The sequence below is a fragment of the Pogona vitticeps genome, chromosome 11, assembly GCF_051106095.1.
Source record: "Pogona vitticeps strain Pit_001003342236 chromosome 11, PviZW2.1, whole genome shotgun sequence".
Classification (NCBI taxonomy): Eukaryota; Metazoa; Chordata; class Lepidosauria; order Squamata; family Agamidae; genus Pogona; species Pogona vitticeps.
In genome coordinates, this window is record NC_135793.1 from 23,689,903 (window position 1) to 23,714,083 (window position 24,181).

The following is a 24,181-nucleotide window of genomic DNA, read 5'->3' on the forward strand; positions in this document are numbered from 1 at the left end:
AAGAATCCGTTCCGTTATGTCCTCATATCCATTTACTCCCCTTGTGTTTACTAAAGTTGTCCATTTTGTTTTGTTGGTTCCTAAGGTGTCTTTCTCCTGAAAGTTCCATCTGACTAATCCCATAACTGGGTAAAAATCTTTCCATACCTCGCTACGAGCCCTATCGCTTTTAGACATTGGTTGTTCAGATCCAAAATGGCATAAAACTCTACATATAGACACAAGTTCCCCCCATTCACTTCTATCGTCAAGGTTGGTAAACTTATAGAACTTCTCAAGGAGGCAAACGAGACACCGCCAAGCTGGACCCCTGGTTCTACGGCCTTTCGTTCCCTGGTGATGAGCAAATTGCGAAGAAGACGCCCTCAGGGCACGCGGCGTTGGCCTTCTGCGAAAATGCCCATTCCGCTTCCCGAGTGTTTATGACAAGTGTGCACAAGCTTTTCTGCCGCTTGCTGAGGAATAAAAGCTGAGGAAAGGATGTGGTTGCCGGGTAAGCAACATTTCTTCAAGTTGTGTTTTCTGGGCTACTTTCAGCAAGAGCTGCTGGCCCGGCGGATGCTTTGCGCACCGTTGAAGAAGCGACGATGCCCCGTGTCGCTCGCTTCATCAGGAACTAGAGCTGCGGTTGGGCCTCCTCGCCGGAGGCTGCGACACCCAGAAATGCGCAAAACGCTGCACCCGCGTAGCACTCTTAGACCAGTGGGCTCCTGCGACTCAACGGCCACTGTTATCCCTCGTAGAATCCCCAGATTTCTCGTTTGAAGAGCTTTCCGCTGCATTTCACGACAGCGTGCGATGCACTCTTAACACACGGGTTCCCAACCTGGGGGTCATCATGACACACACACACACACACACACACACACACACACACACACACACAAGGAGGTGTGTGTGTTTTCTAGGTCACCGTGGGTATTTTTAGTGCCCATTATTTTTATAGGAAATGTCACCGCAAAGGCTTTCGACACTTATTGTCCAGAGGCAAGTATTCACATTCACATTCAATTAGGTTAGACTTACATTCTGAAAAAAAAAAATGTATTCGTCAGGATCTGGCCCGTACTGCCCTGGCAGCTGCAGGATCGGGGCCAGCCTCCTGATGTTTGCAGGCTCAGCCCCTGGCTTGTGTTGCAGCTGCTGGGCCACTCATGAGGCTCACCTGGAAACCTAGAGGGCGGACCTATTTAAGGAGTGGGTCTCCCTCTCAGAACTGGCCTCGGCCACCAAGGTCTTCGGCTGTGCTGGCTGTTCTCAGTGCCTTAATGCGCATGAGTTCATTCCAGTACTCCTGCACTGGCTTCTTTTCCTGTCCCTGCCTTGGCTCTTGCCTCTGCTGGCCTCCTGCATCTCGGCGCCGTGTTCCGGCCCCATCCTCCCGGCCTGATGCTCCCACCTCCACCTGGTCACAACCCACTGCGCAGTGAGTGCCTTTGGACTTCGTACCTTGCATGGCGGATGCGGTCTGGGTGCCAGGGATATCTTGCACGGTGACACTAATTTTTAATTTGCTTTCTTCACCCCATTAAAATGCTTTTCCATGCAAATATGGAGAGCATTCTGGTCTCAATTGAAAACAAGGTTGGGAAATGCTGCTCTAACAAATGATCCTAATTTCACTGGCCCTTAACACCCAGGATTCCATAGAACAGTGACCTGACAGATACAACGATCTCAAACAGATAGTACTGGATAATGCAGCTAGGGCTGCACAGAACTGAGAAAATCCACTGTATCTCTGCAGATAATGTATTTATTCATCATATTATGAGCAGAATAATCAACTCCTTATTGCCATTGGCAACTTTATTGATCCTATTAGTATTGGCATTTGGGGGGGGGGGTCATATCAATGTCTAGTTATGCCAACAAAGGCCACCAGGTGGTGCTTGTTTTCCATCGTTCTTTAAAGCTAAACCAGATTGGATTTTAATGAATAAGTAACTTAATACATAATACATTAAATTTTAATGGAAAACCAATAAAATAGACATAACTATATATTGTAGAACAAGAACCAAATAGAATGGGTGCCGATGAAGTGAAAATATCAAACATTCAATCCAGCAGAATGATGGGAGTTATAATACAAGCAGGGGTTGTAAAACATAATTGTTTTAAGAGCTTTATAACTCTTTCAAATGTTAGTTAGTTTGGCATCCTTCAGTCCCGAGAGACTATGGTAACATGCTCTGTATGGAGGACTTGGAACAGCACCTAGTGTGGCTGGGAAGGCCACTTTCAAACGGGGGGGGGGGTCTTTAAAAGGAATATATGATTCTGTTCTTGCAATTTCACTGATTTACAGTATTTCTTTTCAAGAAAGAGCAGTAGATGATGTTTCTGAAGAAGTCTGTCATCTATAAATTATGACAGGTTTACTTTCAAAAGTTCAACAACCATTTTGCACACCATCAGCCTCCTAGCAGCTCCTCTGTCAACAATTTCTCATGCCGAGATGAATGAAAGGTTGGATAAGAATGGATTTCTAGCCCTCCTACTAGTGGTATGATGGAATTTTAGTAAGTGAGAACTATGGTTGAAATCTGTGTTAATACCAACAAACTTCTAGACAGAGAAAAGGCATCAGGACCTGGGGATGAATCCAGTCTTCTTGGGGGCCAAAGTTGGCCTTTCTCATAGATGCTAATGCCCTCTTCTACTATGGCGCCACCCTTTTGTGGTTCCCAAGTTTCAAAGTTTTCCCCATTCTAAAAAATTTGTAAAACTTAGTTACTTAGTCACTTCCCTATTTCGCCATTTGTCTTTTTGTTTTGAGAAAAGGCCGTCCATGAGATTAAAATAGGTCGAAGAGGGGAGAATATTCTGCCTCTAAAGGGAATGCGAAAGGATGCATAGGGCCATTTTTCATCTTTATTATTATTATTATTAATTGCAGAGTGTTTGAGGATACAAAAAAGAAATCAGATATTATCAAGCAACTTGGAGTCTAAATATTGATCTGGTCTGATCCTTCCAAGATCAAACAGGATGGCATAACTTCAACTGCTCATCTGTCTATCTTTGTTCATATTATGCCTTCTCCCTGCGCGTTCCCGGCCACAAACACACAACAGCTGGGACTTCTGAGGGATATCTAGCTGAGGGAATCCCAAGCTCTTAAGGAAAGAGAAGTTCCCTCATCACATTGAACCGTAAACAGAGTGGAGGGAAAAGGGCACAGTCATGCCTCCGACATGTGCTGATGTCACACTGGTTGTGACAGACGGAGTGGGCAAAGGCTGGGCTGACTGGCTAATTAAGGTTGACTTGAGCTGGCTTGGGAGAGACCGGGTCAGGAAAAGGTTGGTGGTTTCCTCACCAACCCTGACCCCTTCCTCCATCATCTTGCTTTGCAAAAAGGAGAGGAAAGAGTCTGGAGGCTTGCCACCAAAGCCTGACACAGCTGGTTTCACATGGAAGTCTAGAGCGGTGATGGCTGAGGGATATCCCCGGCAGGCGAGACGGAACTGAGCGCTGGGCTTCCGGAAGGGAGGCGTTGCGCTTCTGTAGCTATGCCTAAGGTTCCAGAAAAATCGACCTGAATCTTATAAAACATGGTCCTTAGAATCGAGCGTTGGAGACCTTTTTCAGCCCAGGAACCAAATTTATTTTCAGGGATGTTTGGGGGAGTCGTATGCCAGAAGTGGGTGGGGCCAAAGTCAAAAGGGGCAGGGCTAACAATTCCCATTTATTTCAGCTGGAAGGTCTTGGGGCCTGGGATGGAACCTGAAGAAGAGTATCTCAGGTGTTTGTTTGTTTGGAATGGGGGGGAATCCTACAGAGGGGCTGAGAAATCATCAAATCTACCCCCAGCTGGAAGAGAGGGTCATGGCAAGGTTTATTGCCACTTGAAGCGAGAAGCGCATGGACTCTCTCTACCAGTTATCATGGTGGTGCTTCTCTGGTGGTGCTGGCATGCTCAATAGTGAAGACAGTGAAACATTAGGCTGGACCACCCTAGGAAGAAAAGGGTGGTCCAGCCTATTGGTTCACTAGGCTGGACCACCACCCCCCAGATTGAGGATAGTGGCTCTTCTCTACACTTTGGAACACATCGCCAGCCTTATCACCAACAGAGGGAGGGTTTTAGAGCATTCCTTTGGATCTCCCCATTGTGTCCCTTCTCCAAAAAGGAGCTGAGACACACAAGATGGGCATTAATCTTTCACCCTCCCCCCCAACACACACACACTTTCTCTCGCTCTCTCTAATCTGCCTGCTTCCACCTGCTTTGGAAGGCAGACAAATCTTTGTAGGGATAAAACACCAACAAATGAGTGACTCGCACAGAATGCGTTTCCCCCCAATGGAGCAAGCTTGTCGAAGGCAGGTTGTCGAGAAGACAAGCAGGAGGCAAATCAAAAGTGTCTTACACACGGCGCCGGGTCAGGGTACGCAACTCGAGAAAGGTGGAATGCCTATCAACGGGTGTGCAATTGCGCACGAAGGAGGACGTGACTCATCCATCTTCCTCAGTTTCTCAGAATCACAGCTGAAATATATACATATATATTTATATATATATGAAGAAGGGCCAACGGGCATCCTTTCTGCAGAAATAGCACACAAACCGTTCCTTTTGCTAAAAGAATAAATCTCGTCTTCTGTCATTTGCTGGGATGCCTGGAAAATAGAAAAGAGGACCAGGATGAAAACAATTCCACCGTCCGCCCACCCCCCAAAACGAAGGTTAAGAAACAGAGACCGGAGCTTGGCAATTTTACTCTTATTTTTGACTACAGATCTCAGAATCCCCGGGTTTCATAACCAGCAGGCACAAGCGTTGGGGGATTCTAGACGTCGTCCCCGAGGGAGCCATTTTCAAAGCTCTGCCTGAGATGATGGTTTCAACTTCATTGAGCTCCAGATGATTGCTAGTAAAGGCCACAGTGCTCCTTATCAAATCATTGACCGGTCAATTAATTAGTTTGATGAGTCTATTCAACACATTTTGATGGGTTGCCTCGCAGTTAATATGTGTAGTACAGGCAGTGGATCAGTCTGTACATTTTGCAGTCTCTCACAGCTTATGAAAACTGTAAGAGCCATCTTAGAAGAAGCCTACCTCGATGGGTTGTTGTGAGGGGAAAGAGGGGCGAAGCAAGCTGTGCATGCCCCTTATAGTGGTCTGGAGGAAAGACAGGATATAGATGGTACTAATAAATATCCTCTCACATCTGCACGGAAATTGTTCTTATTATACAATGCCAAGAGCTATTGCTTCTTCTTGTAGGTAGAATTAGGCTAGTTTAATTTAGCCCTATGCATAGTATGGTAAAAGAAAAAAAAAATCCAGAAATACATATTTACACCTTGTAATATCAGAAATGGCCACTAGAGGGATCCAGAGACCATGCTATGCATTCTTCAAGAACAAGAATGGTGTCTGGCTCGTTCCAGTGGCCAATTCTAGTAAACACATTGTGAAAATACATATTTCTAGTCCTCTTTTTTAATATTTTCAGGCCACGGATAAGGGAGATGGCAGATTCCAATCCTACTGTACCATGGGCTTCAATAGGACACACTCATCATGTTGAGGACAACTGTTCCCTCCTATTGGAGGAAACAACAACAACAACAACAACAACAACAACAACAACAACAACAACAACAACAACAACAACAACAACAACAACAACAACAACAACAACAACAAGAAGGAGTGATATCAGAAGGCTGGCCCTCCAGAGTGTGGGAAATCTGCTTCTCTGAACAACAACGTCCAGAATGTCCTGGGCAGTGGTGGGTTATGGGAGTTGTAGTCTACCAAAGAAGCACATCCAGATTCTGGCATGACCCTGAACCCCCGTCATGGCACAAAACACTCCCACCCAGTAGCAGTCACTATTTTATTTCCTTCTTCTGGCAGAGAACACCTCAAAAACCATGTTCTTCGCCCTCCCTGCCCCCCCTCTCTTTGTAAAGAACGAAAGGACCGAAAAGCAAGCCAGTCTTTGCTTACCTCCTGCAGAGGTGAAACCCTGGCTTGTGTTTTGCAATCTTCCCGAGCCGGAAAGACAGGTAGATCCAGAGGTAGAAGGTTCTTGCGTAGACCCAGAGCAGCTTTCCTGTCGCAAGAGGCCCAAGAGCGACCCCCTGTACTTGCCCTCCGGCACGGGTCCCTGGGGCATGTGGAGGTCAGGCACCGAAGGAGGGTACCCAGGGGCGGCGGTCAGGCTAGGATGGGGGCCCGGAGACATGTGCCACAGCTCTGTCATCGTTGGCGGCGGGATGCCCTGGAGCACCGAGGAGGGGCAGGGACCGATCCCGGGGCTGGCAGCTGCGTTCTCCTCCGAGCCGGAGAGGTTTAAAGCCGACGGGGTTTGGTACGGCTTGGTCCAGTGGGGCGAGAAGGTCCACGAAGAGGGACGCATGTGGGTCTCTGTTCATGAAGAAGACGTGAAATGGACAGGAGGGGGAAGAGAAGAGAAGAGAGAAATATTTTGCAATCAATGCTTTTTTGATCCCACCAGAAAGGTGAAGGCTAAAGGCACTGGCCCCAATCCAGCTGGTAGCCCTGACGACTCAAGGAATCAGTGAGAGGTACATAAATATTAGCTCGTCCTGCAGGAGTTGATTCAATGAATCTACGCCAGTTAGTAGTTGGATCTAGGCAACAGACATCATTGGTATCAGCATCATAATTTAAACGGAGAACACAAGGCACGGATGCCAAATGAGGATTTCATCCAAATGTCACCGTGAGGTTTTTTTAAAAAACCAGCATTCTGGCTGGCCAACCACATGTTCCTTCAGAACACTCCCTCCCCCCCCCCCCGATTCTCCTCCATTGCCATCATGATCATCTATTAGTAAAATTTATATCCCGCCAATCTCCAGTGGGCTCCAGTTGTTCTGCGTAGCCCTCACCTTCCCTATTCTTATTCTCAAAATAAAAGCCCTGTAAGGTAGGGCAGATTAAGTGACAGGTCAGTCTGGGTGGATCATGGCTTAGCGAGGATCAGAATGTAGATCACACAAGTCCCAGTCCACACCAGTGGCTGCTAAAGGCTCCTCTCTTTCTTGCTTCCATTCATCAACAGCTCCTCCCTCCCTCCCTCCCTCCCTTCCTTCCTCCCTTCTTTGCTTCCATTCATCAATAGCTCCTTCCTTGCTTCCTTGCTTCCTTGCTTCCTTGCTTCCTTGCTTCCTTGCTTCCTTGCTTCCTTGCTTCCTTGCTTCCTTGCTTCCTTGCTTCCTTGCTTGCTTCCTTCCATTCATCAACAGCTCATCCCCTCCTCCCTTCCTTCCTCCCTCCAGACCAGAATGCGACAGTGATCCATTGCCACATCCCAGGTAGTTACACCTCAGGCTCATTCCATCGAGTTCACTATCTGGATTGGCAGATACTTAATTTATTTATATATTCATCCTCTTTCTCTCATGCCTTTGATCCAATGAATTCAAGGCACTGTACGGGGCTTGTCTCCTCTCCTCACAACAACCCTGTGAGGCAAGGACAAGGCTGAGAAGGAGAGAGACCGACCCAATCTCACCCGGTGAATTTTTCTGACTCAGTAAGGAGTATGAAGTCATGAGCTCCCAAAGGACCTGTTACTAACTGCCCTGCTTCGGTCTTGCACACTCTCTTTGTTCAGTCAATCCATCTCATGCTTAATCTTTCTTTCTTTCTTTCTTTCTTTTTTCTGCCTCTAGCCTTTCACTTTTTCTAGAATAGGTTTCCAGAAACCTCACTGCGTTAATCTGTCCCAGCCTGTTGGAAAAACTAAGGGGGGGGGGGGGGCAGAGAACATTTTTTTAAAAAGAAGAGAGGGAAGCGCTTTAATGGATTTACTACTTCTGTGGATAGCGAGCGGATTACCATTTATTGCATTAGCAGCAAACTGAGCCTGTAACCAAACTATAAATCCCAAGTGGAATCCAAATGGCATAATTAGGTACCGTAAAAAACTTAAACAGAGCTCCATATGGACAGTGAATTGGGAGCCGCAGATTCTCTCCAGGGCACCGTAATAAGTAACTTAGGAGGGGGCCACTAACCATGGAGAGTCTCACCATTTTTGACAACGGCATCTTCGCTACTGGACTTTCTGCTTAAATCCTGGGGGATTTTGGTTGTACTCAAAGCCCTGGAGAAATGTTCATCCACCACACTGTTGATGTCTCCTTGGAAGTAAGTGAACACCACGTATTGAGCCCCCCACTCTGTTTTCACAGGCTGCTTGCTTCTGCTTAGCTTGGCCGAATTATCTTTCCCGTCTTCCATGGCTGGAAATTTCTTGTCCGTGCCTTAAAGAAAAAATATATAAATATGGTTGCCAAAATAATAAGAGGTTTCTTTTTCTGCTTGAACAGGAGGAAGGTTCTTATATAGTTACTTAGTTCGTTGCTGTAAAATGAGAAAGGGATCTGTGATGTTCAAAACTTGCACACTTATTTTTTCCCTTTAGCTATAAGAAAACTCCCTCTGTTCTGGATCTAGAAATTAGTTTTTGGACAGCTGGGCAACCTCTACTTCTGCGTGCCATCAAGTCTGACCTCCCGCTAAAGCTGGAAGGCTTCTGAGTTACCAAGGGGAGTTCAGCCCACTGGAGAGCCCCAATATCTGCTGAGTTTCCAGATTTCTTCCTGGGAAAAGAAGGAAGGAAGGAGTCCATTAGACTTCCTGGTGACATATCTAGCAGGCTTCGTTCGCCTTTGAGCGAAATTCGCCTTTTGAGCAAAATGAAATCCTTCGGCTCCAGGAGAAAAAAAACTTGGAAGAAAGTTCAGTCTCATCTTGCAAAGATCTGGGAAAGAGGTGTCTGGCATTTAAGAAGAATTCCATCCAAGCCCCCCCCCCGATCCTTCGTTTCCCCCTCAGTAAGATAAAAATAGGACTGAGGTTGCAGGCATCTTGATAGGAGCAGCGTTACTAATTTTGCTTCCCTCCCCCCAGGATTAAGAGAATTCCCCGTTGGATCAAACCCAAATGTGGCCCTCGAATCCATCATCCTGCTTGCCCCAGGGACCGGCCAATGCCACTGGAACCCATATCTGAACGATTCAAAGGCCATCCCCTTGCTCCGCTTTTGTCATGTCGCAACCGGTATTTAAACATCTTTACTGCCTCGTGAAATGGAGGCTCTGTAGCCAGCTGGACTGGAGCGTGGTAAAAAAAAGCTCCATGTAGGGATACGGGTCCCACAATCTCCCTGCAGCCAGAGGATTTGGGGAATTTTTCACCCAAGTCTTCAAGCTGTTGGATATGCCAACAAGCTTGTTGGGTGTTGTGCCCCAGAGCCTCCACATCTTCCCCATCATCTCAGCCTGGAGACCCATCAGCTGGATTGCAAAGCCTTGCCCCCCCCCCGGGTGACTTACCCTAATGCAGCACCTGCTGCTCGGCTGCCCAGCAAAGGAGACCCAACCCTGCAGTGTTCATGCTGGAGCCCTCCTGCTTGCTGATCCTCCCCACCAGCGTTGCTGTTTGGCCCCGGTTTCTGGGCAGAAGGTCTGGTCGCGAGGACGGGAGAAGCTGCTTTCTGTCCCTCCAGCCGGGAGCCAGCTAAGGCGTCTCCTTCAGGCTTGCTAGCAGGAATGTGTGAAATGCACCCCAGCGAGTCAACCAGGTTTGGAGGTTTCAGGAATGAGGAAAATCAAAGGGTTGGCTTCATGTGTGTTCCTCCACACTGCCGTGTGTGTGCATACGTCCGAGAGGCAGAGAGATCTCTTTCAAAAGACTGGCCCCTGCTTTTGTTGGGTATACACAAGCCAGGCCAAAGTGGCTGTTGCACAAATACACACATCATGTGCAGATTTTGGGGGCAAAGCAGCCCTTGGTTTCATCCGTGCAAAGACCACGTTCTCTTACAGAACTCAGCATAGAGAATGGCCACACGCTGACGGTGTGCAATGCCGTCACGTTGAAACACATTCTGAACACGCAAGCATTGTATAAATACATGTCATCAGGCTGAAATTGTATTTCCTGAAAGAAGAAAATTTCCCCCTCCAAAAAATTGAAAAGGTGCCATAGAGAATGGTAATACAGTGGACCCTTGACTTACAGACGGCTTGACTTACAGCCTTTTTCAGTTACAGACTTCTCTGGCCGCAAAATTTAGGTTTGACTTGCAGACTGAGATTTGACTTACAGACCAGAAAAAAAACCAAAATGGAACAAAAACGGCCTGTTACGGGATTAATCGGTTTTCAATGCACTGTAGATCAATGGAGACTTGATTTACAGACTTTTTGACTTGAGAACCGCCTTCTAATACGGATTAAGTTCTCAAGTCAAGACCCCACTGTAATTACCACTCTTCTCCCCCCCACACACACACACACACATGCCATCTCCAAGATTTAGAAGGAGTCTTGTGGTAAACTTCAGTGAAAGACCACCACATGTCCAAGTAACTAAAGCGGCTGTTTATCTGCAATGTACTGGGAAGGGTTAAAAGAGGCTCCATTTATTGAAGAACAGAGGACGTGCAGTGGTTTCCTCAAGAGCACAGTTACTGGCCGTGTAGCCACCATAAGAGTGCGGAAAAATGACTTCCTTTGACCGTGAAACAGGTAAATAGTTCAGAGAACACGTCTAAAAATCCAGAGACCACTCTGGTACACAGTTGGTGCACATTACAACTCTTTTCCGGTCAAGAACCTATGACTGAATATAGCTGGTGTCTAGGTTTCTGAGATGCACCACCTACGGTTAGATTTGCTCTGGGGGCGTCACTGAAAAATTATTTTGACACCCAGGTGAAATCCCTAATTTTTCACATGGCCTTTATCTGGTCCTCAGTTCATCACCAAGAATAACCATCTTTTGGGTCTGTGTAACAACCGAGCGTCCTTTCCTAGTGCTGGTTCTCCTGTTGTTTTCCTACTGCTTTTTTTTTTTTTTAAGCTTGGGGAAATCGCTCCTTTTGGACCTGCTGAGTCTCCAACGGCCAGATTCTGGGAGCTAGAAGCCAAAAAAAATGAAAAATTCAAAGCTCTTGAGCCATAAGCCCATTGGGCACTTCAACCTCCCTCTGTTGCCCAGAATGGCAACGTTGGAAGGAACCTTAAAGGCGATCTAGTCCAACCCACACCAACGAAGGGGAAGTCCTTCTGGATGATGGATGGAACTCCTCACGCATCTCACCCTCACGGGCAAGGATGAGGAATAAAAACTCGTCTCCTCACCAACAATTTCCTGGCACGCTCAATGCAGGCTTGGCATGGGGAAGAACTGTGTTTTCTGCAACATTGACCATGTCTAGAGCATCTGTTAGAATTCTGTAGAATCTCCTACTAGGCGACAATGTGTTCCTTTTGGGTGCAATTTGCAAGGGGGGGGGATCAGTTCTCTTGGAACACCTTGAATTGGCTTTTGACTCAGAAATTACCACGGAAATTGTAAGCAGAATTAATAACTGCATGTCATTGTGTCAATTTTGACCTCTGGCGATCTGCTCCCCAGATTCTCTGGGCACAAAGCAAACTGTGGTTTGCTGGCACCCTACTCCTTTTTGGCACTCTGTGACTACACAGATCTAATTAAATACTATGTAGAAAAGAGCATAATGCTAGGAAAAGTGGGAGGCAGCAGGAAATGAGATGGGTTGACTCCAAAGGAAACCACGATTTCCAGGAACTGGGCAGAGCTGCTAATGGCAGGACCTTCTGAAGGTCACAAATGCATAGGCCACGAAAGTTTTGACGGCACACAACTCATTCGTTCAAAATACTAAGTCTTTTCATCTAAAGTTGCAATCCTTACCTCTAAGAAGCTCCACGACTGCAACGTGGAAGAAACTCCGACAATTACGTTGGGCTGCTTAATGTAAAGAAAATGGAAACTAAGCTATTCTCAAATCATTTATTTACTATCTCATAATAGTGTACAATTATGCAAACTGCTCATTTATTTATTGCATTTCCATGATGCCTTTCTCCGAGCGTGGGGCTGGAGGCCATTCAATCTTTTATTTCTTAAGGGCAGCTGTACTGAAGCTTCGCACAAGACTGAAACAGGAACTTGTGTTAATAAATGCAGTGGAGCTTCGAAAGAAATACTGTACAGATTTACAGTTTACCAAATCTGCGGTTGCAGAGGGAATGTTCTTCTACTTATCTTCCAGGCAGGACGAGCCCAAATCTGAAATTTAAAGCGGACTGATTTTCTGCTGCACTGAAACCATTAGAGAAGATGAGAATTACACCACAGAGGTGGCTTTTCTCATAATGGGCCAACCACTTAAATCTCAAAAATGTTTTATTTGAAATGTTCTCGTGCTAGTTTGTTGCCAAAACCTTTGTGGAGCTAACCTTGCGCAAGAGGAATTTCAGTTTAAATTTATCTCATCGCTTACTGCTATCCCACCCACAACATTCAAGGACACAAGAACATTTTGGACAGCTTTTACGTTCAAACCTTGTCACTATAGTTTCTTACTGCAGCCACGTGTTCAGGAGGGAACCTTTTAGTAAGTGAAATCAGATTGTCCAAGGGAACAACTATCTTAAAATAAGACAGAAGCATCTAGGCAGATAATTCCATTGTGACCCAAATTAATGTATACATTTTTTAAAAATCTATTGGCATAATCACAAATTCCAAATACAAAACAAGTATGCTAAACAATTAAATTTATTGTACAAAAGTTTATGTAGTAAGGTGGCCATTCCCCCCCCCCCAATGTGGCATGCTCAATTTTCCCGTTGCTACAGGCTCCTGTGATAAACTATGGCTTAATTGGCTGCAGGGCAGATTAAGGTTTTTCAAACCGTGGTTTACCGTATCTGGGCCAAAAGAGCAGCCTAAAAGCTTCTGATCTCTGTCCCTCACCAAAAAAAAAAAAAAAGGGGGGGGGGAGGAAGCTTACCAGTGATCCTGCCATACAGATTACTATCTAAACTCAAGATTCACTATCTGAACCCAAGTCAGTTCCTGATCAAGGTACCTGCTTACAGGCACTAAAACATAAGCTCAGGATACATTTAGAAATCTGTGTGTGTCCTTTTTTTTAATAATCCCTGTCTCTTTGTATTCAGAAATCTGAGCAATCATTTAGGAGTCAATCTCAAAACAATTTATTCATAGTGTCACTTGTAGTCCATCCACCCCAGTATAAAAGAACAGGCTCTCAGTTTGCACTTCAAACCTAACAATATTCAAACAGAGAAATCCAAGGAAGAAAGGGAGACACGCTTCCAACACACAGTCTCTGCAGGTTTCCAATATGAATTAATCAACCCCCCAAAAAAATTTAAAAGGAAGATTAGAATTAATCTTATTTACATTATTTCTCCCATCTGTCCTATCTACCCTTCCTCAGAAGAAGCATTCAAAGAAAGTAGGGTGCAGGTGGAGGATGAACCAAACAAACAAACTTCGCATAGCAACGAGGCCCCTTCAAAAAGACCTTGTTCTTCTGTTTTTAACTGCAGTGTGATATTACCCTATTCTTTTCTCCTCTCCCCCATCCCCAATCCAAGGTAGCGACCTCCTATCTTCATAACCTCTTCCTTTAAAATAATTAATAGCAGGAAAACCTGTTGATCCAAGCACAGCCTGGTGCATTCAAGGACAGTTATATCATTTATGTCATACCAGAGGTATACCTGCAGGTTGGGGCAGGGAGGAAATTTAGAGCAAACACCATACATCTTTTTCTAAAGGTCAGCGGCCGAAATCCAGTAGTCAGCTGCAACCAGAGTAGACCCAACGGTGCTTACAGAGCAGAAGACTCACCAGATCACCCCAATTCATTGGGCTTCCCCCCCCCCAGCTGCAAACTACCTCTGGATTTCAGCCGCTGTAAAGGTAATGGAAAGTACAGGATCTGCACCTACTGATGTACTTTTGGACACTGAGAAGCAAAGATACAACTTAAGACAGCCGGTCAGTTCAGCAGGCTCTTGGCAACGTCTTGACATCTACAAACACACACACACACAGCTTGAAACAGCAGTCAAGAGATGAATATATACATATTCTGAAAGATCATCATTAAATACTGCTTTTAATGCAATACCCCCAAAAGCGCACTGATGACGTCCTAAGAAAGAAATGCATATATATTCATTTCAACGCTGCCTGCAGTTGCTCGATAGCACAGGCTAACAGAAATCTAAAGGTTTATTCTAAACACATGCTCTTAGGGACACGTTAACAACATTATGTCTCCGCTTCTTCGTCGCTGCCTTCGACACTGCTGTCTGTCGATGCAGTGGCGTCTTCCCTGGTGCCTTCTGCGTTATCCTTTTTCTCCACGGCTTCTTCGTTCAGGCCATCCCCGGCAGCCCCGTTATCTTTCACGGGCTGAGCTCCTTCAGGCGGCTGCTTGCTACTCTCCGAAGAATCGGCCTCGGAGGCGGTTTTGGGCGTTCCTGCTGCCGGATCGCCTATAAAGGTTTCCCAACCTTTCAGTCTCTCTTCCCGTTCTCTCGCTGTCTCTTCCACCTGGGATTGACACAGAAATTGTAAGTATCACATGAGGGGTGGCGGGAGGGGGGGAGAGAAGCGTTTAGGCTTGGAAAACTTCATCCCCAGGACTTAAAAAGTTGTGTCCTATAATATTTTATACTGCAGGAATGCCCCACTAAACTTCAGCTAGCCTCAACTATATTATTATCCTAAAACTTTTATTGTTTTGAAGTAGAGTGAATTTGGTAACTATTTCAGACTACTCTACCGCCTGGTGCAATGGTTAAACCGCTGTACTGCAGCCAAAACTGTGCTCACGACCTGGGGTTCAATCCCAGGTAGCCGGCTCAAGGTTGACTCAGCCTTCTATCCTTCCGAGGTCGGTAAAATGAGTCCCCAGCTCACTGGGAGAAATGTGTAGCCTGTATAATTAACTTGTAAACCACCCAGAGTGCTTGAAGCACTATGGGGTGGTATATAAGCAGCACGCTTTGCTTTGGGATAATATTTTATACTGCAGGAATGCCCTACTAAACTTCAGCTATATTATTTACCCTAAAACTTTTATTGTTTTGGAGTAGAGTGAAATTTTTTAAAAACAGGGGTGTCAAAAAGGCTGCTGGATAAGAAGAACGTACGTATCACAGCCACACACCATTGAAAAAAAAAATCTCCTGAACTAGCAAACCAAACGTACCTGATAGTCAGTTACACCGTCCCACGTTTCCACACTCAGCTGGCGCCCACCAAACCACCGCCCGTTGAGCGCCAGCTTGCAGACATCAGCCTCTTCTGCCTCTTTGAAGGCCACAGACGCAACACCGTCAGGGTGCCTCTATAAAAAACAGAAGACGCCCCAAAGCTATCAGATCCAACCCTAAACCTTTAAAAGAACAACGGGTTTCAGAGGCCGCTCCGGGACTCCTGAGAACATTTTAAAAACAGCTCAGCACTAGATCACGGTTTCCAAAAAAACAACAACAAACTTTGAAATCGTTTTGTCTATTATGGCATTCTACAGCTAAATATTTACACCACCTATTGAAGCCTCTTTTGAACTAATCTTTGCTGTTTTCTTGACTGTTTCCCCCAAAAAACCCACACATTTCCCCCCCCCCCAAAAAATAACCATTAACAGGGAATAAAACACAAGTGCGTGGATTAGATCAAGCCACAATATATACCTACATCGAATATAAGGACTTTCTTTGCTTCTCCAAACTTTTCACATTCCAAACGGAGATCTTCCCTGATCTCGTTGAGTACCAACGGATCCTCCTACAAAAGACGCGCAGTTAAGACGGTGTTTTAAAAGCATTTCCCAACCAGCATCAAACATATACTTTCGCAATTCCACAACACTTTTATTAGATTAACCTGAAGAGTCAGAAAAGAAATAGGAAGGTTTTCCTAATACTCTTCTTTTGCCTGGATATTAATTGACCTCACCCACCACAAGAGGGGAGGAAGAGAAAATGATGTAACTGGACACAAGAAAAGGTCAACACCTGTGCCTTGCCATACTTCCAAGGCCAGTGCTCTGGAGGCAAGGCTATGCCTGATGTAGCTGCGACACGGCAGGCTTGGGTGAAGCAATGGCCACATTCTCTTTGAACACACAAAAGCCAACAGCTGTTAATAACTTGCATCTCAATGGCTGGCTGGCTGGGTTTTGCTTAATTCTGTGGACTTGCTCACTTCTTCAACCTAGGAAGTATTTATGCTACAGCTTCTGTTCTGGAAAAGAGCTTTCCTACCTCAAAATCCTTCGGATGAAACATGTTCCTGATGATGATGACACGTTCATGCCTCAATCGCGCTGTGCCCTCTTTTCTCTCTGGCCTCCAATCCAGCAGTCTAATGAAATGAAGGAATAGTAAAGAGTTTGGAGCTGATCTCTTCAGTTTCTAAAAGTATTTGTTGAAAAAAACATATTAATTGGACATTTCCGGCCATCTGAGTTTCTGCAGCGTCAGTTTGTTAAATTTCATGTTTCAAAGCTACACTTCTAGCAAACTGAAACAGAAAGTACATTTGTAAAATCACCCAGAACAGGAAAACTAAGTGTATCTCCAGTTATGAGTCTGCTCTTGTAAAATAGTGACTGGACTTTCAAGAACAAGATGTAATGCAGTTCCTGAGAACGAGAACTGGGGAAACCTATGGTCCTGGGAACCAAATCCAGCATCCCCACATTTTCCCAGTGGCCCTGACAGCTATGCTCACAGCATCGTTTTCCCCCCATCCTGAAAGGGTAAAATGACCTCCTGAAGCTTAATTAAAGACAGTAAGCCCTTAAAGCTATAAATACACTGGTATTTCTTGTCCCACTCTTTTGCCTCTGGCCCTGAAAAGAGCCTCTTAAAAATGGACCGCGGCCCCCAGGCTGGAGACGGTCCTTCATTCTTGCTGGAAACTGTGGCAGGCAACTTTGGCAGATCCTGATGACCCACACGGATCCTCCAGGGGATGAACAGATAGCAAAACCCGAGAAGAATCCAAAACAATGAAACCCGAAACATCCACTTCTAGTTTTGAAAAACAGGAAATATAGGCTGATGAGTGCTGCAAAGGAGGCTTTGACCCATTTATAAGTGGTGAACTGCATGCCATGAAGGCTCCCAAGAGTAACAACACTCTACTTTTTTGCTGGGGAAACTGTTATTTTAGCAGGTCATTCAGGGGGAGGGGCAAGGGCTGCAATTTTCTTGCTTCTACGAGGAAAACCTATGTGTCTCGTGGTTAAACTGCAATCCTGCAGCCAAAACTCTGCTCACAACCCGGGTTCAATCCCAGATGGCCCACTCAAGGTTCACTCAGCCTTCCATCCTTCCGAGATCAGTAAACTGAGTTCCCAACTCGCTGGGGGAGGGCAGAACAATGTGTAGCCTGCATAATTAAATTGTGAACCACCCAGAGGCAGCTTTAAACACTTTGGGGCGGTATATAAGCAGCACAATTAGCATTGCTTGCTTTACTTCTGCTGTTAATACTCAGGTAAAGGTGGAAGACAATTACTTAAGAGAAACATAGCCCGGTCATGATTATCACAGGCAGAACACAAGATATCAAGCAAATCATTCTGAACTTCTTACAAGGTAAGAGAAACTCACAGAATAAATAAATGCTCACATGCATTTGATAGTTTAAAACTATTTTTCATTTGTTTGAGAAAAGGAGATAACCAAAGGTTTCAAGCTTAAGCATGCTGCATTCCCACACATTTTAATGAAAAGCTAGTGTGGCTTATATAAAACGGCTACCCACTTTTGCTGCTGAGACAGCTTCTTCTTGTAGTCTTTACACTTCTTCCTCTTTTTGCTGGCGTCGTACTCCCCCTTCAGCTGGAACTGTGCAACTTCCACGTGCATTTTGTAGCCTCTAATTTCATTCTCATCCAATAATTTTAATGCAAGTTCAACAGATTCTCTCTATTAAAAAACAAAAAAGAATAATGTTGAAGATCCTGCTTTTCACCAAAAATATTGGATTGTAAAGAAGGAAATGTTTAGGAACAAAAGTAAAAACAAATAATAATCTGAGGAAAGCTTGTATCTTGAGTAAGTAACATTTGTAACATCACCGTTGAAATATAATACTGTACAACTGACCTTTAAATAACAACAAAGCCCGTCTCCTTTAAGATTCCCCTCTCTGTCTTTGTAAAGCTTAATTTTAGGCTCCTCTGTTTGAGGGTCACGCATCACGATGCCACATTTTGACATGACCTGCACAAACTCATCTTTCGTAATGTCTGGAGGTAAACCTGGAGGAATAAATTTGAACAAACACAAATGCAAGAAACAAACCCATCAGCACCACCCAATTCAATTCACAATTTAAAGAACTATGCAGAAGAGTCTTCATTTTTCATAAAGATGTCCTGGAGCAAGTTGTTGTACGTATTAGCAGACTTCCCCATTGCCCCTCTTTTGGCATGACCTGCTCATTTTGAGGCTCATGAAAAGACTGGTAGACGCCAGCAATTATGGGTGTACTAGAACTGAACTGCCGGATAGCTCAGTGGTCTAGGCATCTGGCTGCCTATCCAGAGGTTGGGAGTTTGATTCCCCATTTTGCCTGTTCTTCGACTACAACTCCCAGAAATCCTGGTCAACACAGCTGGTGGTGAAGGCTTCTGGGAGTTTCAGTCCAAAAACATCTGGGGACCCAAGATTAGGTGTAGGAAACACTGGACTGGATGGACCATTAGCAGCTTTCTAACTAGGAAGAGAAAACTAGACTGATGGAATTTGTTGGTGGTTGCTAATCTCATACTTTCAAAACCTAATATCTCCTCCTTAATTGGACACAAGACATGGAACAGTTAGCACAAAGAAAAGTATAAATTCAGCCACCCAACTTTAAAAGCCACTTGACTTATTCATTTTTCACTTCAGCAGCCCAGCACGAACCACAAATGTTCCCAATTTAAATCTTTCCAACAGACAGCTTCACTTATTGTGTTCTTCTCATACAGTTTTCCTCCTCAGTATCATTCCATATTTTCCCTCACCCCCTCTTTCACATGGATAACTTTTATTAAAGCTGTCAACAAAACACAACTCTTTCCCCCAATTCGAGAAAGGGGTTGTGGAAAACTGCAAAGTGCCATGCCGTCAGAAGTGGCATTGATAAGATTATATCTAGGAAATGTTCTATTTGTATCCATAATACTCAACACATTTCTCAACATAGTTCTTTCTGGTAAGCTGCCAAGGGTCCTCACCTGTCACATAGACATTTGTGTTTCTCTGGTCTTCAACGTGAAACCATCCTAAAGAGGAGATCAGGATTAGTTACATTGCACTGCTAAACAAACAGAACAGTTCTTCGGATTAGAGTTCACAAGAGACCCTACAAGGCACCTACTAATCCAGGAGGTCGTCCTGGGCTAGACAGACAAAGGAGTTAGCGCCGATACAAGGAGGATTCCTATGTTCACACCTAGCAGGCTCTCAACAGAAATCACTGAAAGTTGTCTGCACAAGGGATCCATTAACATTCCACTTTCAGAACAAATACAGTAAGAGTGTATGGACAGTTAAAAATATTCAGTATGAACACCCCTTTGCACATCACTGCTGAGGCTGTTAAATTCCCAATGCTGCAGAAACGGACACGTCTTCTTAAGCAGTAGAGCTACTTCTAAGCCATGCACATCAAGGCCCTTGCCTGCATCCGGTTTTCTTTTCTCTCCTTTCTGTTTCGCATCTTTTGTTTGAGATGCTTTGGGGTCCGTCGGCTTCTGAGTTCCTCGTGCCTTTGCATCAGCCGGAGGTTTAGATACGGCCTTCGTCACAGATGCCGACGAATCCTCTGAGCCTTCGGTGGGGAAGCCGTAGTTAGCATGGTATGTCGCCAGGAAGTCTTCGGTGACCTAAAAAGAAGAAAAGAGGAGGAAGCTGAACTAAGTATTCAGCCAGAATTATTGCAGGACATGAATGGCCTATTCCACCGGACTGCAGGGAGTATTACCATCCCCTTTTCAAAACCATCAGGGGACAGAACTTCGTTTATGGTTGTGAGGAAGCTATTTCAGACTTGACACAGCCCCAGGGAAAGTGAAATAGACATGCAAGGATCAGCTGTGCTCCCTGGTAGCAGGACTGGCCATTTTGAGCCCCCCCTTTTTTTTTCAGCCAATGGTCAAAGAATTCCCACCCCCAGTTTAACCCTAAGATCAGTCTATGAAACAAGTAAAATAGATCATGTTCTATTTATAACATTATGGAGCAGCGACCTTTCAGAATTATACTACAACAGCCAGCCTGGGGGAATCCAGACGTGCTTTCTTTAATTAGTAAAAGGATGCTGCTCAAAGTACGTTAGGTTAACCTATTTACAAACAGCAGCACCTTGACATATCTCTGAGATCATGTCATCAACTATTTATGTTGTGTGTTTCTCCTCAGCGAACTACTTTCATGTAAGGTTATCTCTGGAGGACTTTGGATCCATGTGAAGTGCTTTATACCGAGTCACCCAGCTTCATGCTGAAAGAAACTCACATATTTTCAGGAGCACCTGCTTATAAATTGCTCAGCAGCAGAGCAGTGAGACCCGACTGTGGGACACAAGATCTGGGTTCAAATATCACAAATGGCCCAAATTATGCAGGCAAGCTGCTTCTTAGCAAAATGGAATTAACAATACAAATAAACAATAATGTAAGCTAATAATGACAACATTCCTAACCGGACAGTTTGAATTAACTTTGCGCAACTGACATGACACGCCAATCAAACACAGACCACAGCTAAATGTGAGAGTAAAATAACCCCCCCAAACCTGTGCCTCAAGGTTGCCAGACACATCCCGCAGAAACATACTGTCAGACATGAACACAGTACTGAATTCTCTCCTCCTAACACACCAACAATTAAGAAGAATAATCAGACCAAGCCATCAAACTTTATTACTGCCTTTCACCTACTTTTTCCAGGGCTGCCTTTAGTTTCCCAACCTCACACCCACTTTCCCATGACACTATCAAGATGGTTTTAGCTTTAAATGTTGTCTTTTAATGACGTAAACCACATTGGGTCCTTTTTAAGGAGAAAGGTAGGGTAAAAATATTATAAATAAATAAGGTCCAGTCTGAAAACCACCAAGGAAGAAGGAAGGGAAGCCCCAGTCAGATGGAAAGAGGCAGAAGCCTATTGTATTATGTTTTGTACTCTCTTGGTTTTATTTGTAACCCTAATTTTACAGGGTTATTATATTTTATCTTGCTGTAAACTGCCCAGAACAGTGTGCTGCACTAATGAGATGGTATATAATGAAATAAATAAATAAATAGAAGGAAACCTCTAGTGCAGGCAAGGCTACTTCTGCAGCCCCAAGAGTTTTAAATCAAATTGTCCTCATCTTAGAACTGCAGAGCTGGCCTTTAATTAGATTTTCAGAAGAATTTGGAAGCCTTTATTGGCCCTTCTGGCAAAGAAGGAAAAAAATGGAACTGGTAGTATGTGGGTTTGAACTCTAGAGACCTGGATATAAGTGAGGCTATTCCTGAACGTGGACTAATTTTGATGCAGTAGATACTGATTTTGAAGCATTTAGCATAAATAAAGGAAGGATTAATTAGTAAATCGTGTAACAAGCAATAAGAAGTTCTAGAACATCCTTGGTTTGAAGAATTTGTAAAAAGTGGTTTGCCCCTATTTGAACTCCCTTCCACTCCCCAAGTGTATTGCCCGTATAAGAAACTTAATAAAACATTTAATAAATACAAACAAAAAGAAAGAGCTGCAGAGCTGGAAGGGACCCTCTGGGTCATGGAAGTCCAGCCACTGTCAAGGAGGCCTCCGGCTCTGCAGCCAGAGACCTAAACCAGTGAGCTGTTCATCATCATCATCTTAGAACTGGGAAGGGCCCTCTGGCTCATGGCGTCCAGCCCCTGTCAAGGAGGCCCAAGGGGGGGGGTGATTCGAACTCCCAACCTCTGGCTCTGTAGCCACAGGGCTATTCAGCCGCTCATCATCATCTTAGAAAGAAGCACAGGGAGGATTCAGATCCCCACCAGGTGCTTCACCTGGTCAACTACCCAGCAGCTCCTCTCGCTGGCCCAGGGCTACCCAGGCTGGCTCTTCTCCTTGGAGGCCCAAGTGGGGGGGGGGGAATCGAAGTCCCACCCTCTGGCTCTGCAGCCACAGGGCAGCGGTCCATCATCATCATCATCTTAGGAAGAAGCACAGTGAGGATTCAGATCCCCACCAGGCACCTCACCCACTCAGCTACCCAGCAGCTCCTCTAGCTGGCCCAGGGCTACCCAGGCTGGCTCTTCTCCTTGGAGGCCCAAGTGGGGGGGGGAATCGAAGTCCCACCCTCTGGCTCTGCAGCCACAGGGCAGCGGTCCATCATCATCATCATCATCTTAGGAAGAAGCACAGTGAGGATTCAGATCCCCACCAGGCGCCTCACCCGCTCAGCTACCCAGCAGCTCCTCTAGCTGGCCCAGGGCTACCCAGGCTGGCTCTTCTCCCTGGAGGCCCAATTGGCTCTGCTGGCAGATCCCTTAACCCCTGAGCTCTGCAGTAGTCCATTAAGGGCCCTCATCCTCATCCTCCTCCTCATCATCATCATCCTCATCCTGGGGTGGCAGGGCTGCAAGGAGGACCCTCTGGATCCTCCAGTGGCCGGGGTGGGGTGGGGGAAAGAGTCGGACCCCCAATCCTTGGTGGGTGGGTGGGGGTGTGAGCGCCCCCCCACGGGGAACCTCCCCCCCGCGACTACCCGTCACGTGACGCCCACCCCACCCCCGGGCCGGGCCCCGCCTCCCTCCCTCCCTCCCTCCCCTCACCTTGGGGAACCAGGCCCGCTTCTCGCGGTCCCACTCGTACTGGGTGCCGTCGGCCGAGTCGGTGTAGGTGAAGGGGTCGTCGCCGCCCTCGTCCTCCTCCTCCTCGTCGTCCTCCTCGTCGCCGTCCTTCTTCCCGTAGAGCTCCTGGAGCCGGAGCTGCTGAAGGAACTCCTCGTTGCGGTCCGAGCCCCCGACGCTCATGGTGGGCCCGGCTCCGTTCCCCTCACGACGGACCACCGCGACGCCGGCTCCCCGAGAGGGAGGAGGAGGAACGATCGAACGAACGACTGCCCGCCCGCCTTTCCTGCCTCGCCACACAGGCCTTGCCGGCGCCTCTTTCTCCCTCAGGCCGAGCCGCTACGGCGCATGCGCGCGCCCCCCTCAACCGCCCGCGGACCGGACCCGCCTCTCCGCCCCTCCGCCCCGCCCCCGAAGGAACCGCGAAGGACTTAATGGTTCATTAGTTTATTATTCGTTTATTGGTTGGTTGGAATATTGGGGGGGGGTTGCTTTGGCCCCCTCGTCCCAAGAAACGCCCCCCCCCCGCCCAACCTCATCCCGTCCCTTTCTGAGGAGGAACGTCCGTTGGCCTCCCAGCGCTGGCGTCGCTCGAGGCAAGGGGAGTGCGCAGGCGCAAGAAACGCGCCTCGCGTTGAAAACGGGCATGCGCGGAAGGAAGCGCCCCCCCTCGGCGGGGAAGGCGCAGTGCGCGTGCGCGGAGGCTCCTCTCTCTGCTCCCTTCCTCCTCTTCTTTCTTCTCCCTCCTTCCCGGCAACGGGGATAGTTTTTATTCGCCACAAAAAAGTTTTAAAAGTAGATCCCTTCTGGAACCCTCTTATTATAATGAACGCGTATGGAATTACTGTACTAGCCTAACCCCGGCGGAAGTCGTTCACTGCGCAATAACGGAAGTGGCTTTTGCGGGGGGCGGGGCTAAACGATGGTGTTAAGGGGGCGGGGCTTTGGGTCATGTGACCTTTCGAATTCTTTAAGCAAGGAAGGTAGCCCAGCCAGACCTGGAGGAGTCGTTGTTTGGAAAGTAGTTCGTTCCATTCCGTTCTCTCGTGGGTTTTGTCCCTGAGAGCCAGGCTTGGGGCGGGGAGGGTTTTTCCTCCTGGTTCCAGGCTTTGGAACCTGAACTTGTCATCCTTTATGTTGTAAGCCGCCTAGAGTGGTCGAAAGGACTAGATAGGCGGGGTATAAATACAATAAATTAAATAAATAAATGAGGATTATGTGCACCCGAGGATTGGCAACGTGGGCAGGCTTGCAGCCTGGCAACCCTTCCTCTGCCTTGGGGACTCAGCCAGGGATCTGCTAGTACTGTACTATATATCCCTTTTTTCTTCCTGTCCCAACACAAGACTCCCAAGAACTGTAGTGCTTGGAAGGGAGGAAACCCACCCAGGTAACCTAACCGTTTATGATCCATCCTCTGTTTAAAAGTCTGCAACGGAGGAAAGCCCACGAATTTTCTGAGGTGGCCCGTTCCACTGCCAAACAAC

At 46.3% G+C, this 24,181-nt stretch overlaps 2 protein-coding genes across 3 annotated transcripts; both read right to left on the minus strand.

The window, feature by feature from the left end:
- Positions 1 to 4,463: 4,463 nt before the first annotated feature.
- On the minus strand, positions 4,464 to 9,459 carry VGLL1 (vestigial like family member 1). 2 transcript variants are annotated; one of them, XM_072981271.2, is made up of 4 exons: positions 9,334 to 9,459; positions 8,026 to 8,259; positions 5,972 to 6,391; positions 4,464 to 4,629 (listed from the first exon to the last, which is right to left on the minus strand). In XM_072981271.2, the coding sequence occupies exons 2-4, from the start codon at positions 8,234 to 8,236 to the stop codon at positions 4,589 to 4,591; spliced, it is 672 nt and encodes a 223-aa protein (XP_072837372.2). In that variant the 5' UTR covers positions 8,237 to 8,259; positions 9,334 to 9,459; the 3' UTR covers positions 4,464 to 4,588. The 2 variants fall into 2 exon arrangements, with proteins under 2 accessions (XP_072837372.2, XP_078236834.1); XM_078380708.1 differs by lacking the exon at positions 9,334 to 9,459 and having other exon boundaries at positions 8,026 to 8,349.
- Positions 9,460 to 12,577: 3,118 nt separating this feature from the next.
- HTATSF1 (HIV-1 Tat specific factor 1) lies at positions 12,578 to 22,933 on the minus strand. Its single transcript, XM_072981473.2, has 9 exons — positions 22,677 to 22,933; positions 19,547 to 19,751; positions 19,101 to 19,148; positions 17,983 to 18,137; positions 17,639 to 17,802; positions 16,129 to 16,228; positions 15,560 to 15,649; positions 15,069 to 15,206; positions 12,578 to 14,407 (listed from the first exon to the last, which is right to left on the minus strand). The coding sequence occupies exons 1-9, from the start codon at positions 22,875 to 22,877 to the stop codon at positions 14,123 to 14,125; spliced, it is 1,386 nt and encodes a 461-aa protein (XP_072837574.2). The 5' UTR covers positions 22,878 to 22,933; the 3' UTR covers positions 12,578 to 14,122.
- Between the last annotated feature and the right edge of the window lie 1,248 nt (positions 22,934 to 24,181).